Raw genomic sequence first — 15204 nt, forward strand, 5'->3', positions numbered from 1 at the left:
TATTGTGTATTTTATTCAACAGTCCTGCCAAGCGCTTTTGTGTACCTCAAGTCATCTGTTACAAATGTTCCCTGTAGCTGTACGTTGTTAGATCAATACATTGACAAAAGGCGATCTACGCAAAAGCAGCCTAATACAAAGCGAGATCACTTGTTCCACCCAGTTTTATGAGTCAAACTACCAACATTGTACAATAAGTAGGTAACTAATCTCATTAAAAACTAGGCTTTAATAATTAATAGTTAATAGAAAAAAATATACTATTCATAAAATTTAGGAGAAATAAAATTAAAGCAATAAAATAGCTATTATATTAAATGATGACATAATGAAATTAAAAAAGTACATTTTAATTTTTTTTTAATGACTAAATTTCTTACGTTCACAAGTAAGAGCAGTGTATTTTGAAAACTATTCTAAGACATCCGTTCTAGAATTAAACAAAAGATAAATCTTAAAATGATGAAAAATATTAAGACTATAAACATGAAAATCCATACCAATTTCTTAAAAACGCCGCGCCGTGGGAAACATGTTAATAGTTAGTAAAAATAATGTTATAAATATCGTGGAAAACATGTTAACAGTTATAAAGCCTGTGAAAAATATCGTAATAAACGTGTTAATAGTTGTAAGCCCTTTAAAAAATCATGGAAACATGCTAACAGTGGTAAATCATGTCAAAAATACCGTGGGAAAGCATGTTATCAGATGTAAGCCCGTCAAAAATATCGTGGGAAACAGTTATCAGATGTAAGCCCGTAATAAATATCGTGGGAAACATGTTATCAGAAGTAAGCCCGTCAAAAATATCGTGGGAAGCATGTTATCAGATGTAAGCCCGTCAAAAATACCGTGGGAAACATGTTATCAGAAGTAAGCCCGTCAAAAATATCGTGGGAAGCATGTTATCAGATGTAAGCCCGTCAAAAATATCGTGGGAAACATGTTATCAGATGTAAAGCCCGTCAAAAATATCGTGGGAAACATGTTATCAGATGTAAGCCTTGTCAAAAATATCGTGGGAAACATGTTATCAGATGTGAGCCCGTCAAAAATATCGTGGGAAACATGTTATCAAAAGTAAGCCCGTCAAAAATATCGCGGGAAACATGTTATCAGATGTAAGCCCGTCAAAAATATCGTGGGAAGCATGTTATCAGATGTTAGCCCGTCAAAAATATCGTGGGAAAGATGAAAACAGTTGTAAACCCGTAAAAATGTCATGAAAACATGTTAACAGATGTAAACCCGTCATAAGTATCGTGAAAACGTGTTAAACAATGTAAGCCCAGAGAGATATTATGGAAAACATGTTAAAAAAAGGTAAATCACCCCTGAATGATCAGGTTGCGGTACATAAATCATGTCAACTAGTCAACATTTTAGTGTAATAACCCATAAGACGTATCATATTAAAATAAGTATCCATTGTAAGTCAAGAAACAAAATATACCAAATTTATTTGTTCCTATTGTAGTAGATGATACAAAAGACCAAACTATAAACACCTTAGAATCCGTATGACAGATCACCGTTTTAGCATTGTTCATGGCGATGACAAAAGCGTCATCATACATGCCAAAGAACATGACCATGACAGAATAATGAAATTGCTGTAAATTATCAATACGTTAGAATTATACGTCAATGAAAACATTACTTGATTGAATTTGAGAAAAAGTGAAAGCAATCGTCAACACATTAAAATAAACATTCTTTCTGATTAAACAATTTATTATTTTTCCTATTTATCAGTTCTGATAGAACAACGGCTGTTAAGTATTTGTTGAATATTTAGTGAAATATTTTTGAGTTAACTTTACATTTATCATATCTAATATTTAGAAACGTTTTACTTACTCGTTGCACGTAGATATATAAGCGGTTTACATAGTCGTATTGGCTTTTTTCCTTTATTATTTTTGTTAGAAGATAACTGATTATTATTCATTTACATACAATTCATATAAAACATATTAATGGGGAATGAGGCATATGGTCCCTACAATTCTTATCATAAATCAACAAGATTGAAGATTTATTATTTGGCCCCGTAGCACCTGCAACTCTGGTGGAAATTTATACCCCCCTAGTGATATTTATATGGCTGTCTTGGAGAATGTTGATTTCCATTTTTGTAAGGATGTGCAAACACAGCTACGTAAACACAGTAATGAATCAAAAGTCAGATTGCTGTGTGTGTTCCATTAGGAGAGCAATGCTCTCTGAGCTGAAGAGATAGCCTCTCGTGTGACACAGAAACTTGGCTATTCCTAAAGCACATCGATGATTTATCTGCCAGTTTGAGTTGTATTTACTACAGTGTTTCTGTACTACACAAGAGGCTGTCTTCACATGGCAGCCAGCACCAAAATATGTGCCTTTCACTTGTCTAAGCAATTGGAACTTTATTAATTCAATCGTGAAGGAAAAGAAATCAGTCGTGTCTCATAGTTACAAGACGGCATAGGCCAACGTTCAGTTGAGGCTGTGATGTTATACGAGTATCCTTAAGTTAAATCTGTCCTAGGTACTTTGTAAGCAAATTTTATCAACAGCCACTGTAAAGACACCCCGAGATAAGGATTCGCTTCTTTGTACACTCGGAACAGAACGCCACTGTATCTACCCGTCCTCTGTGAATAAATGCTCCTTGTCAAAAAATGAATGTGGATACTCTTATGTACCGATCGGGCGGAAAAAGAAAAAAAACATTGCACCTGGCGGGATTGAAGATCCTCTGCTCTGATGCTACCTGATCAAGAGTACTCTAAGACCCAACTTTGGCTCAGTAAACAAGAGAATATCGTTAGTAAAAGCCAAATTAAACAGCGAGTACTAAATACCCATCAAACATATCCAGGTACCGTACTTTAGTAAACAACAACTAAGAAGAGGTCAAATCGATGGTAAAGCATTGCCCTCAAAGTTTCTACCTCTTACCTGCCATTCCAATCCAGACTACTCTGAGCTAAGACATTAACCCTGAAGAGTGAAGGAAATCAAATACAGTAAGGCTAAAATATCCTGTAATTGATGTTACAATAACAACTGAATACGTCACTCCAGAGGCTGGATTGTGATATCCGCTAGAAGACATGTGGTCCGCTCGCCTCGCTCGAACATCTCTATCTTGGCTCTGTACTTGCCGGCCTGGGCTGCTGACAGGGGGAACCCAGCGGTATCTAAGGACGACTTCTTGAAAGTGTATGTTTTCTGTAACAGAGCGGCGTATTGTTAAACTTGAATACGTTTCTGGGAACTCTCGTATTCTACCAACAGCCCATGAATGAATATTATTTTGCAGAAGTATTCTCGTATTGCAATGCCATTTCGGAGATACTTCTGAACTATTTTAGGGGGAAAGACAGTTCGGACACGAAAATGTTATAATACTTCAAATAATAGAACATTTCTACATGTCATTATGGCTTATGGTAAAAGAATACAAGCGATGAACTTATTTATTCCTTTTTGTTTATTAGTAGTATGGCAGCAAAATAGAATGGTAGCAAGTCTAAGCAAATATGGTAAGGACGAAAGAGAAAATGTGTGAAATGTGTCACCTGTTGCCCCATCATGGCCGTTGGTGACGTCGTAACTACAATATTAGACGTTATTTTCTAATGCATGTAAGGGTGGGCATGTAATAATATAAAGAGCATACTGTATGTAACATAACATATGGTAAGGATTTGGAGATTACCATAAACGTTAATAGTGAAGTTCATTTACATCACATATTAACGTAAATATATTTTGCATTTACAAATTGAATTAAATGTAGAGTTCTGTGATGAAATTCTTCACATTAAAAATTGAAGTGATTGCAAGTCATAAATTAGCCATATGTTCAAACAAGTACTTTACAGTACTGAAAAAATCCATACAGTATTTTTGATAGGTCTCAAAGTGTGACTGTGTAGATTATTATCAAGTTACGAAAGCCCTAAAACATGAAATTTGTTATGAAATAAGGCATAACATTAAACAAGTGCTTTCAATTTGAAATAGATACGTCATTATTCGTGATAGTTAGGCAGATTATTTATCTGTGACCCTAGATCAGACAACTGCGACCCTAGAGCACACTATTGTGACCCTAGAGCGCAGCCCTGGTGTTGGACCTCAGAACTAAATTAAATAATACCGCACACACCACGTTCATATTAATGATTCGACTCCTGTGTAACTAAATCAGAGGTATAACACAACAAACGTAAAGATGATTTCCACCTTAGGTATAGGACAGCCCTTGATGCCCATCTCGTTGACGAAGGGTGTCCACGGTTTGTTCTTCTCCGCGATGTGGTCGCAGAGGTTCGGCTCCGTAACCTTGGTCAGGTACTCATAGTTCCCGTTCACGTTCTTCATTATCGTTAGTTCGAACTGCACAACACAAGGTTACATTACATTGGGAAAGAAGGGCATTAGATAATTCCTTAAATATTCGAATACACTTTAAGTGATTAAACCTGTTGTAGAAGCTAAAAGGTTTCGTTGAAATCTTGATGAAAAGGATTTGGTCAAATTAGTTCTTTACTTCTAACCAGTTGTTTCAAAATTAAGAATACAAAATTTCCAACATGTTAGGGCTAACAATTCTAATCCGCGAATTGGAAATCTGAGTTCTCGAATACTGTTGGCAGTGAACTGAAAGGTGTCCTTAAGGTATCTCAATTAATTGCTAATAGATGTTTATTCAAAGGAAAAGAATAAATACTGAACCTTTTTTATAAAACTACCCCCAAAAGTTTCTCTCTCCTAGTTGGAATTTACAGATTATAACAGACTTATCCAAGATAGTTCAGAAAGTGCAGATTTTGCAATAGTTGAAAAAATCGGTTAAAAGTTTAAATTGCATAGTCACCCTTATACACTTAGCGAGTTTAAGATCACTAGACCACCAATAAGAAGCCTACCTTTCTTAAGAAAATCCGCTAATAATAAATCTTTTATTACGTTTTAGTCACACAACCAGCCAACATTGCTACATAGTGAGTAATTCTCTTTTGCAAAAGGGTAGTTCGTAATTAATTTTAAAATGCACACTTCAGGGTTAAAGTATTTATAACCAAGTTAAGTCTAAGAAATCAAAGGTTAGAATTACCATAGATAGTATCGACTATCCTCACTTTCAATGAGAATGGTTTACGTTATTTTTTTTAAAGATCTCAGGTCCTAATTCGGATTTATCCAACGTCAAACGAATCCAATAAATATGAAAATGTATATAAATTCATATAAACACGGAACTTCAAACCAACTTTCAAGTCTATTAAGTCAATACGTTGTTGAAATATCGAGTGGACAAATAGACAGACAGGCAAAATTGAAATTTTTCGAGCCTCTCGACGGATAGTCTTCGCTAAAGCTCAGCCAATGAAGCGATAACAAGCTGGTTACGATGATGAAAAAATCGCTTCTTTCTTTCTGAAATTTTGGAAGGTAATGTCAATGATGCAAGATATGGATGATTAATCCTACCTGGCACACTCAACTTTGGACAGGTAAAAATTTTCGATAAAATTAACTAAGGTACCATGTGCTTTTTACATGGTTGCAGGATACGACACAAATAACCGGTATAGAGTTCCCAGTAATCACAGTATGAGAGCAAGCCGAAGTTGGGCGATATTAGTATTGGTTAAATTACCCAACGCATACCCTAATCTACCCAACACAGTCTTGTGTGACGTTATAGTAAGACATACTACAGCACCTTGACAGATTTAGTGGTCTCGTTGGTGAGCACGACTTCCCCCACGAGGGCCAACACAGTCTTGCTCTTCTTCTCCACCACAAGCTTCTCCAAGTCGAAGATTTTGTTCTCCGTTCCCTCGCAGGCCTTCATGCCACCGTCCCAGTTGATGTAGTACTTTGCCTATAGAACAGTGTGTATTGGTCACTTGCACATAGCCTCAAAATGTTTAATTTTAAACTGTCAGAGATAAGTGATCATTACCATTCCGAACTTTCCATAAGAATACTTTCCCAAGACTTTATCAGATACAGCGAAGGTTTCTCAAAAACAACAGTTCACTAAGGAAGAATTTATTTCAGGTTTAAACATGAATATAAACACATTTGTTATTATCGGATTTTTCGAAAATGGGAGGTAATAAAAATATGTATTCATATTCTCAACAATCTAAAATAAATTTAATGTGTGGGGTAGCGGGTTGCAAGCTAGGCGGTTGTACCAAAAGAACGAATGTGCCCATAAGCAAAAACATGATCAAGCAAACCCCAACGTCTCTCTGAAACTGGTTCTTTTGCGTCTTATTCAACACAATATTGCTGATAGACCACCACGATACACTAGAACTGCGGAACTTAAGGATATGGTATTTGTAGAAATTTCTAAAAACCCTGAAAAGAGTACCAGAGAAATTGCGCAACAGATAAATCCCGATAACGCCTGTGTTTTGAGGGTTCTAAAAGAACAACTGTTACATCCCTATAACGTTCAGCAAGTCCAAACTATATTGCTACATGAGTATGCCATGCCCTCTTGTAGTTATTTGTGAATTGCTTTCGGAGAAACGTACTGTCCAGGGTTTTCTTTACTGATGAGGCTTGCTTTCAAGGTCATCTATAGTAAACGACGTCCATAACCAACATGTTTAGGCAGACGAGAATCGACATGTCTCATGACAGAATCGTCCACAGCATAAAGTAAAATTTAGCAAGGAAAACATAACAATCCAAACACATCCTAAAACCAATAGTTTTCCGTCTAATTATGTGATCGTGTTTCTTTGAATAAAAACACAACTTAAGAACTACTTACACAGTAAAGCATTGCATTTACCTTAGACACGTCTAGGCAATTAAACAGACTGCAGAATGATGACAAAGGGATAGAGCACTGAGAGTAAATGGTAATGAAAACTTGTCTTTACCAATGTACAAGGTATGAATGTACTTTACCAACTATTTTACCAAAATTGACAAAAACATTAAAACATGGAGTAATCATGCATAGTTCCTGGTTACTACAAAAGTTACAACTTCCCATAACTCATCATCGGCGAAGGATTTCCATTTGGTAAAAGTTTCACTAGTTGTTTTAAATTTCAAACACAAGTTTGATACAGAGTTGGCAGAGGAACTTGCTTATTTGAATTAGACGCCGTTAAGCGACGGCTGTTCCCAGGAAGGTGAGGGTGGGGGACATTCAAGAGAGCGGAGCGTAAGGTTGTCGATCCACTCAATTTAGTCTGAAATCACTGGTAGCGTCAAACTATATCGATCGTCATCCTAGGCGCGTTTCTCGACTTATCAAAGGTATTCTACAACGTTAACAACACAAAAAAACTAACTAGAATCACATGGCATCCGAGGCGTGCCATACGTCCGTGGCTTTGGACATTTCTAACTGACAGAACTCAAGTTGTCCAAATCTCAAATCAACTCTCAAATACAATCCAGTTGAGCTAAGGGGTCCCGCAGGGATCAATTCTCAGTCCAATTCTGTTTCTCATATATGTCAATGACATTGGTTCATCACTACTGCATAGAGAAATCGTGCAGTATGCTGATAATACGACTGTCTGTTTCGGTGGAAAATCAAAATATCTTTTGGAAGAACAAGACTGTTGTTGAAATCAACAATTGCGTTCAACATTTCAACAGCCTCAATCACAAAACAAACACACCCAAAATATAATGTCATGAACTTTGCTTTGTGGCCGGCAGACTCAGAATGTGACCCTGCCGTCATGTTGGCAGGTTTAATTCTGCAGGAAATCTACAGCACTAAATTCCTTGAAATACATCTAGATCGTGGGTTGACATGGAATGGCCACGTTGACCATGTTTGCGCTAAATTATCCTAAGGCATTTATGTTTTGAGGTCTTTAAGTTAAGTATTGTCCAACTCAGGTTCTGATGACAGCGTATTATAGTTTGATTTACCCCCACCATACCTACGGAGTGGTATTGTGGGGTGCCTGAGCATGGTCTAAAAACCTGCTTTTCACACTGCCAATTCTCTAAATTTTCGAAACAACTCTATTCTGTCTCTCTAGATGTGCCATGATAACTGGCCAAGACATTCATTCGTAAGAGTCTAGAAGCAGAGGAAAATATCGAATTGGTAAACACAGAACGGTAGTTTACGAACGTCCGCTATCACAGGCAGGCGTTCACTTAATCAATACGCTGTCCAATAAAATAAAGAACAGCGCAGCACCCAATGTGCTAAAAACTCGTTTGCAACACTTTTTAGTGTCTCAAGCGTTTTATAATGTAAACGGGGTTTTTTGGCATTTGACAGAGATTGCCCAATTAGGCGATTGACTTCGAGGCTGTAGGTGGGAAATTAGCAAAAGGAAGAAGTATGCATGAATGTTGAATTATATGTTTGAGTGTGAATCTGGTGTCGTGAGAATGTACTAAATTTTAGCTCTGAACTTTAATTATTGACTTATCCTATACATGTAAAACATATCTCCGCAATAAACATTGATGGATAGTCCAGGCCATCTTATCTCACTGAGGGTTGATCTGCATTGGCCATCACGACCACCTGATTTATCCCCTACAATTACTGTGTATAGTGAGCTATCTCAAATCACCGGTTTATATCGATCGTCCAGGACATCTTATCTCATTGCGTGTTGATCTGCATTGGCCAGCACGACCACCTGATTTATCCCCGTACAATTACTGTGTATAGTGAGCTATCTCAAATCACCGGTTTATATCGATCGTCCAGGACATCTTATCTCATTGCGTGTTGATCTGCATTGGCCAGAACGGTCACCTGATTTATCCCCGTCCGATTACTGTGTATAGTGAGCTATCCCAAATCACTGGTTTATATAGATCGTCCAGGACATCTTATCTCATTTAGGGTTGATCTGCATTGGCCAGTACGACCACCTGATTTATCCCCGTACAATTACTGTGTATAGTGAGCTATCTCAAATCACCGGTTTATATCGATCGTCCAGGCCATCTTATCTCATTTAGGGTTGATCTGCATTGGCCAGAACGGTCACCTGATTTATCCCCGTCCGATTACTGTGTATAGTGAGCTATCCCAAATCACTGGTTTATATCGATCGTCCAGGACATCTTATCTCATTGCGTGTTGATCTGCATTGGCCAGAACGGTCACCTGATTTATCCCCGTCCGATTACTGTGTATAGTGAGCTATCTCAAATCACTGGTTTATATCGATCGTCCAGGACATCTTATCTCATTTAGGGTTGATCTGCATTGGCCAGAACGGTCACCTGATTTATCCCCGTCCGATTACTGTGTATAGTGAGCTATCTCAAATCACTGGTTTATATCGATCGTCCAGGCCATCTTATCTCATTTAGGGTTGATCTGCATTGGCCAGAACGGTCACCTGATTTATCCCCGTCCGATTACTGTGTATAGTGAGCTATCTCAAATCACTGGTTTATATCGATCGTCCAGGCCATCTTATCTCATTTAGGGTTGATCTGCATTGGCCAGCACGACCACCTGATTTATCCCCGTACAATTACTGTGTATAGTGAGCTATCTCAAATCACCGGTTTATATCGATCGTCCAGGACATCTTATCTCATTGCGTGTTGATCTGCATTGGCCAGAACGGTCACCTGATTTATCCCCGTCCGATTACTGTGTATAGTGAGCTATCCCAAATCACTGATTTATATAGATCGTCCAGGACATCTTATCTCATTTAGGGTTGATCTGCATTGGCCAGTACGACCACCTGATTTATCCCCGTACAATTACTGTGTATAGTGAGCTATCTCAAATCACTGGTTTATATCGATCGTCCAGGACATCTTATCTCATTGCGTGTTGATCTGCATTGGCCAGAACGGTCACCTGATTTATCCCCGTCCGATTACTGTGTATAGTGAGCTATCCCAAATCACTGGTTTATATCGATCGTCCAGGACATCTTATCTCATTGCGGGTTGATCTGCATTGGCCAGAACGGTCACCTGATTTATCCCCGTCCGATTACTGTGTATAGTGAGCTATCTCAAATCACTGGTTTATATCGATCGTCCAGGCCATCTTATCTCATTTAGGGTTGATCTGCATTGGCCAGAACGGTCACCTGATTTATCCCCGTCCGATTACTGTGTATAGTGAGCTATCTCAAATCACCGGTTTATATCGATCGTCCAGGCCATCTTATCTCATTTAGGGTTGATCTGCATTGGCCAGAACGGTCACCTGATTTATCCCCGTCCGATTACTGTGTATAGTGAGCTATCTCAAATCACTGGTTTATATCGATCGTCCAGGCCATCTTATCTCATTTAGGGTTGATCTGCATTGGCCAGAACGGTCACCTGATTTATCCCCGTCCGATTACTGTGTATAGTGAGCTATCCCAAATCACTGGTTTATATAGATCGTCCAGGACATCTTATCTCATTGCGTGTTGATCTGCATTGGCCAGAACGGTCACCTGATTTATCCCCGTCCGATTACTGTGTATAGTGAGCTATCCCAAATCACTGATTTATATCGATCGTCCAGGCCATCTTATCTCATTGCGTGTTGATCTGCATTGGCCAGTACGGTCACCTGATTTATCCCCGTCCGATTACTGTGTATAGTGAGCTATCTCAAATCACTGGTTTATATAGATCGTCCAGGACATCTTATCTCATTAGGGTTGATCTGCATTGGCCAGTACGACCACCTGATTTATCCCCGTGCGATTACTGTGTATAGTGAGCTATCTCAAATCACTGGTTTATATCGATCGTCCAGGACATCTTATCTCATTGAGGGTTGATCTGCATTGGCCAGCACGACCACCTGATTTATCCCCGTCCGATTACTGTGTATAGTGAGCTATCTCAAATCACTGGTTTATATCGATCGTCCAGGACATCTTATCTCATTGCGTGTTGATCTGCATTGGTTAGCACGATCACCGTGCACGTTAATTATATTACCCCAAGTTAACCTAAAATTATTTTTTAGCATTTTACACTAACTATGTACCACAAACTAAAATCTTATTAGAATGTCAAGTATATTTGTGCTCAAATCATTTAACAATAAACCTCATCAAAATAAGTTATAATTACAGGACAACGGTTTAGCTACTATGATAAAGCCTACTATTACGCCAAACTCAAATGCTCCACCACCACTCTCATACGGGACTCGTACGAAGACAAGTAACGGGACGTACCAAGGCTGGAGGAGTGCGTAGCCTGGAGGACACGAGACACGCCATCATCAGTAGCAGAGCTGCTGTCAGAGCAGCCATCACCGCCACCGCCATCACAAACACTTGTCATGTCCGTACATGGTGACCTCCACTAAAACGTGCACACTTTATTGTATTAATATATCATTACGATCTCCGGTGGCCGTTTTCAGCTATTAACACTATTACAATACCAAACACGAACTTCTACATTGTTTGCTCTGCAGCTCAACACGCTCAGCGTGGCCCAACTGCAGTTCCGTTATATCGAAATTGCTCAGTATCTTTATAACTATCAATCGATTGAATGCATTAAACACCTCTTTAAAATTAAATCACAGTGAAAAGTAAAATTTTATAATTCTTTTAATTGTTTAATATATTTCCTCCTTTAGATAAAAAAGATAATGGGAAGATACCTAAACAGAGTATGTAGAGAGTTTTGAAATAGCTCAAAGACCACATTACACGGAATAAAGAACCAGTTTAGAGTAAAGCCGTCTCTAGTTAAGATAAAATCACTGCACCGAAACTTACGACAGTCATAATGGCTAATATGCCGTAACTATCAGAATTAATGTGTATATTTTGAATGATATATACTTAAATTTTGAAACTGATCTGCAAAATCTTAACCACATACATCGTAATGTCGTGTATATCGATATTAAAAGGAATAGTATAAATAAAGCATATATGATTCTGAAATTAAACTTTTCTACTACATCTCAACTATATAGGACGTATTGTCGCGTATATCGATATTAAAAGGAATAGTATAAATAATGCATATAATATATGATTCTGAAATGAAACTGTTCTACTACATCTGAACTATATAAAAACGTATTGTCGCGTATATCGATATTAAAATGAATAGTTTAAAATCATATATTTGATTCAGAAATGGAACTGTTCTAATGAATCATTCGTGATTAAAGGAAAAATACTTTTACTATATCTGATGAAATATGTGTCAATATGTATCAAGAAAATTAAAAGAATTTCTTTACTTTTTAAAGTGAATTTACATTAAACTATTACTGTATGTACATATTTTTTATTAGTTTAAAGGTCTTACTGTATAGATCAGTATTGCTGCGTGGATTTCAAATACAGATTGTATTTTTTCAGAGTGTAACTTTCAGGGCAAAGGTATACCACGTTATTGCTCAGGTCAAGGCCAACATATTTCACCATATGAACATGGGTCACAGATGCTTAGTCTGTCTGTATGTGTTTTTTATAGTAAAATAATACCTTAAATTTAATAAATTAAATTATACCAAATTTGGCTCAAATGTTTATGATAAAAAGACCAGTTACAGCCATTAAACTTTAGACATCTTAAGAACCTGCAATTATTCTCAAGAATTACAAGAAAAAAAATGTATAGCAATTTATCACAAATTTAATGAAACCAAAATTACTTACATCGAATAATAAATAGCTGATTTACAGCACATTTACTGGGACAAGACATGGCCCACATTCAGGTTCTCAATGAATAGTCAACAATGCAAAAACTAAATTAACAGCAGCTCTCAATATAAAACAGTTGATTACTAAATCACGCGGGTTACTCAAGCAATTATTTTCTACTGTTATTACATCCAAAATAAATGTCATCTCATTTACTTAAAATGGTTTAAACTTGTACTAATAATGAGATTATTTTTAATGGAAGAACTTATTATCGATTGCACAAGCCACAGTTCCAAACTATGCCACAGTATCATATGTCATGAATTGTGTGTCAGAAATAAAACTACAAAATATACATAAAAAGCTAAAACTTCTTTAACACAACATAGCATTTATGTCATGTTTTAAATTACAGAACGAATAAGGCACCTATGTTAATACTCTTCAACATGGATTGATATGAAAAAAGAAAATGAAACTTCCCAAACAATTTTATTAAAGTGGAACACCTTGATTAGCTTGAAAAACCAAGTCAAATTAAAAAGCCATGGATAATTAAATAAGAATAAACAAACTATAAATATGCTGCATGAAAATGAATAAGATCCAACAGCACCCGCTTAACCAATATCAAGATTTAGCATAAATAAAATGTTCCTTCTTTCTACAGAAATGAATTCAAACAATTATATTACCATATAAGTAAAATATTATGTTAATAATAATTTAAATACAATGCTAAATTCACAATAAAATGTTAAACAACAGATTGCAGGATAATAGTTACTTAGATATGTATCAAATTTGGGTTAATCTAAACTCTTATTTTTATTTAAAGAAAACAATTTTAAAATCCCTGTCATGTGCACTTTCATGAAAAATATTTTAAAATCTGTCTAAAATTTAAAACTTTTTCCGTTTTAAAAGATTTTTAATTGCACTAAAAATTAGAAACTTTTAACATCTTTATACTATCTCGAAATTAAATTTACCACTGTATAAGTTATTAAAGATATTTACAATAAAAAATATCCAGTTTAAAATTTTAGTATCATAATTTTCACAGTAACATTTTTGTGTCTATATATTTTTAAATTCGAACTCACTTTTTAATATCTTTAAAGAAACTAACGTTTTAAACCAAGATTATGTAAATAAAATAATGGTAATATAATCTCCTTAAATATATAGTGTAGTGTTAGAAATTTTACTAGATTTACTAAGATCGTATGAAATTAGTTTACACTGAAACATTTATAAGATGCCTAAACTTATTAATAACAAATTAGTAAGTGACTTTTTCACTTATAGTTATTTTTGAGGAACAATCTTGTACAATCTGTTATATACTATCTGGAGTTGAACTTTATACTTTGGATCGTTGAATTGGAGGACAACCTTCTGCATATTTACTATGGTTAAAAACCTTATAGAACATTACTATACAATTACTGTATCCACACTACTAGCAGTGATATTTTTGAATGAATAATCTACTAGTATTACTTTTTATACAATTGTAATAGTTATTCTTTTACCAGTAGGGCGTGGAATGGTGTCATGGACGACCCACTTAAGTACACAAGGTTTGCTGGATAGGAACAGCGTTTTACAGGCTTACCAAACTAACAACTTACTCACGTAGGTTCAGAGAGCAATGACGAGCACATATAAGAAAACTCCCTGGATAGAGTAGAGAGTAATCCAGGAAATAGTTATATGGATCTTTCAAGGGAAGGAGGCGTTTCTTAATAGAATGTAATGAAAGTCCTTGACATCATTAACAGTACGATTACTATACCAGATGAAAAAATTGAGTTGGTAAAAAACTTTTCATGTAGTAATAGTGGACGCTTAATAACATGGATACAAAAGATTGTAGAGCCGCCAAAGATGAATATTTTCACAAACGCCTCAGTGTTAATATGGGATGTTATTGGGGGAAAAACTTCAGGAACCGTAAACTTTACGTAGAAATTATAATTAGATAATTATAATAATTATAATAATTATTAGCAGCTACAGAAACGGTCTTCCTCCACACTTCACTAGCTCAATGAACAGTATACTACTTGGGTTGACTGTGGAGGAGTCATAGCTTGACCTCCACAGGAAGAAAGCTGAGTGGTGTTTATGAAAAGTAAAGTATATACGACTATGGTCTAAAGTGAAGAGATGGCGATAAATTTAATAGGATTATCTAAACAGAGCTAATTTTCAGACGAATTTATCTAACCAACGTCCAAGTCAGCCGAAGAGAGAGAATAAAAAATAATAGCATAAGAAAAAAGGCACATGGTTCTAATAAAATTATAGTAAGTGGCCTTAAACCCGTTAGAGAATAGTTTTTTGACTTCAGTGTTTGTTTAATATTCGGTTGAAATTTTGAATAAAAAAAATTGCCCAACTATTTTTTTTGTTTCTTATCAAATTTTTTACTCGGATATATTAAAAATCCAATAGTAATTCGAAAATATACGTGGGTTTTTAATTATAATCTTGAAAACCCTAAATATTAAATTAAATTTCATAATTAAATATTACAATCACATACTAGTAAGTATATTTGTATGGATATACTTAT

General features: G+C 36.0%; 1 protein-coding gene across 1 annotated transcript; it reads right to left on the reverse strand.

Annotated features, from left to right (window-relative positions):
- Positions 1 to 3015: 3015 nt before the first annotated feature.
- LOC124358782 lies at positions 3016 to 11321 on the reverse strand. Its single transcript, XM_046811079.1, has 4 exons — positions 11178 to 11321; positions 5726 to 5887; positions 4240 to 4392; positions 3016 to 3219 (listed from the first exon to the last, which is right to left on the reverse strand). The coding sequence occupies exons 1-4, from the start codon at positions 11268 to 11270 to the stop codon at positions 3064 to 3066; spliced, it is 564 nt and encodes a 187-aa protein (XP_046667035.1). The 5' UTR covers positions 11271 to 11321; the 3' UTR covers positions 3016 to 3063.
- Positions 11322 to 15204: the final 3883 nt, after the last annotated feature.

The sequence above is a fragment of the Homalodisca vitripennis genome, chromosome 3 (genome assembly GCF_021130785.1).
Source record: "Homalodisca vitripennis isolate AUS2020 chromosome 3, UT_GWSS_2.1, whole genome shotgun sequence".
Taxonomy (NCBI): Eukaryota; Metazoa; Arthropoda; class Insecta; order Hemiptera; family Cicadellidae; genus Homalodisca; species Homalodisca vitripennis.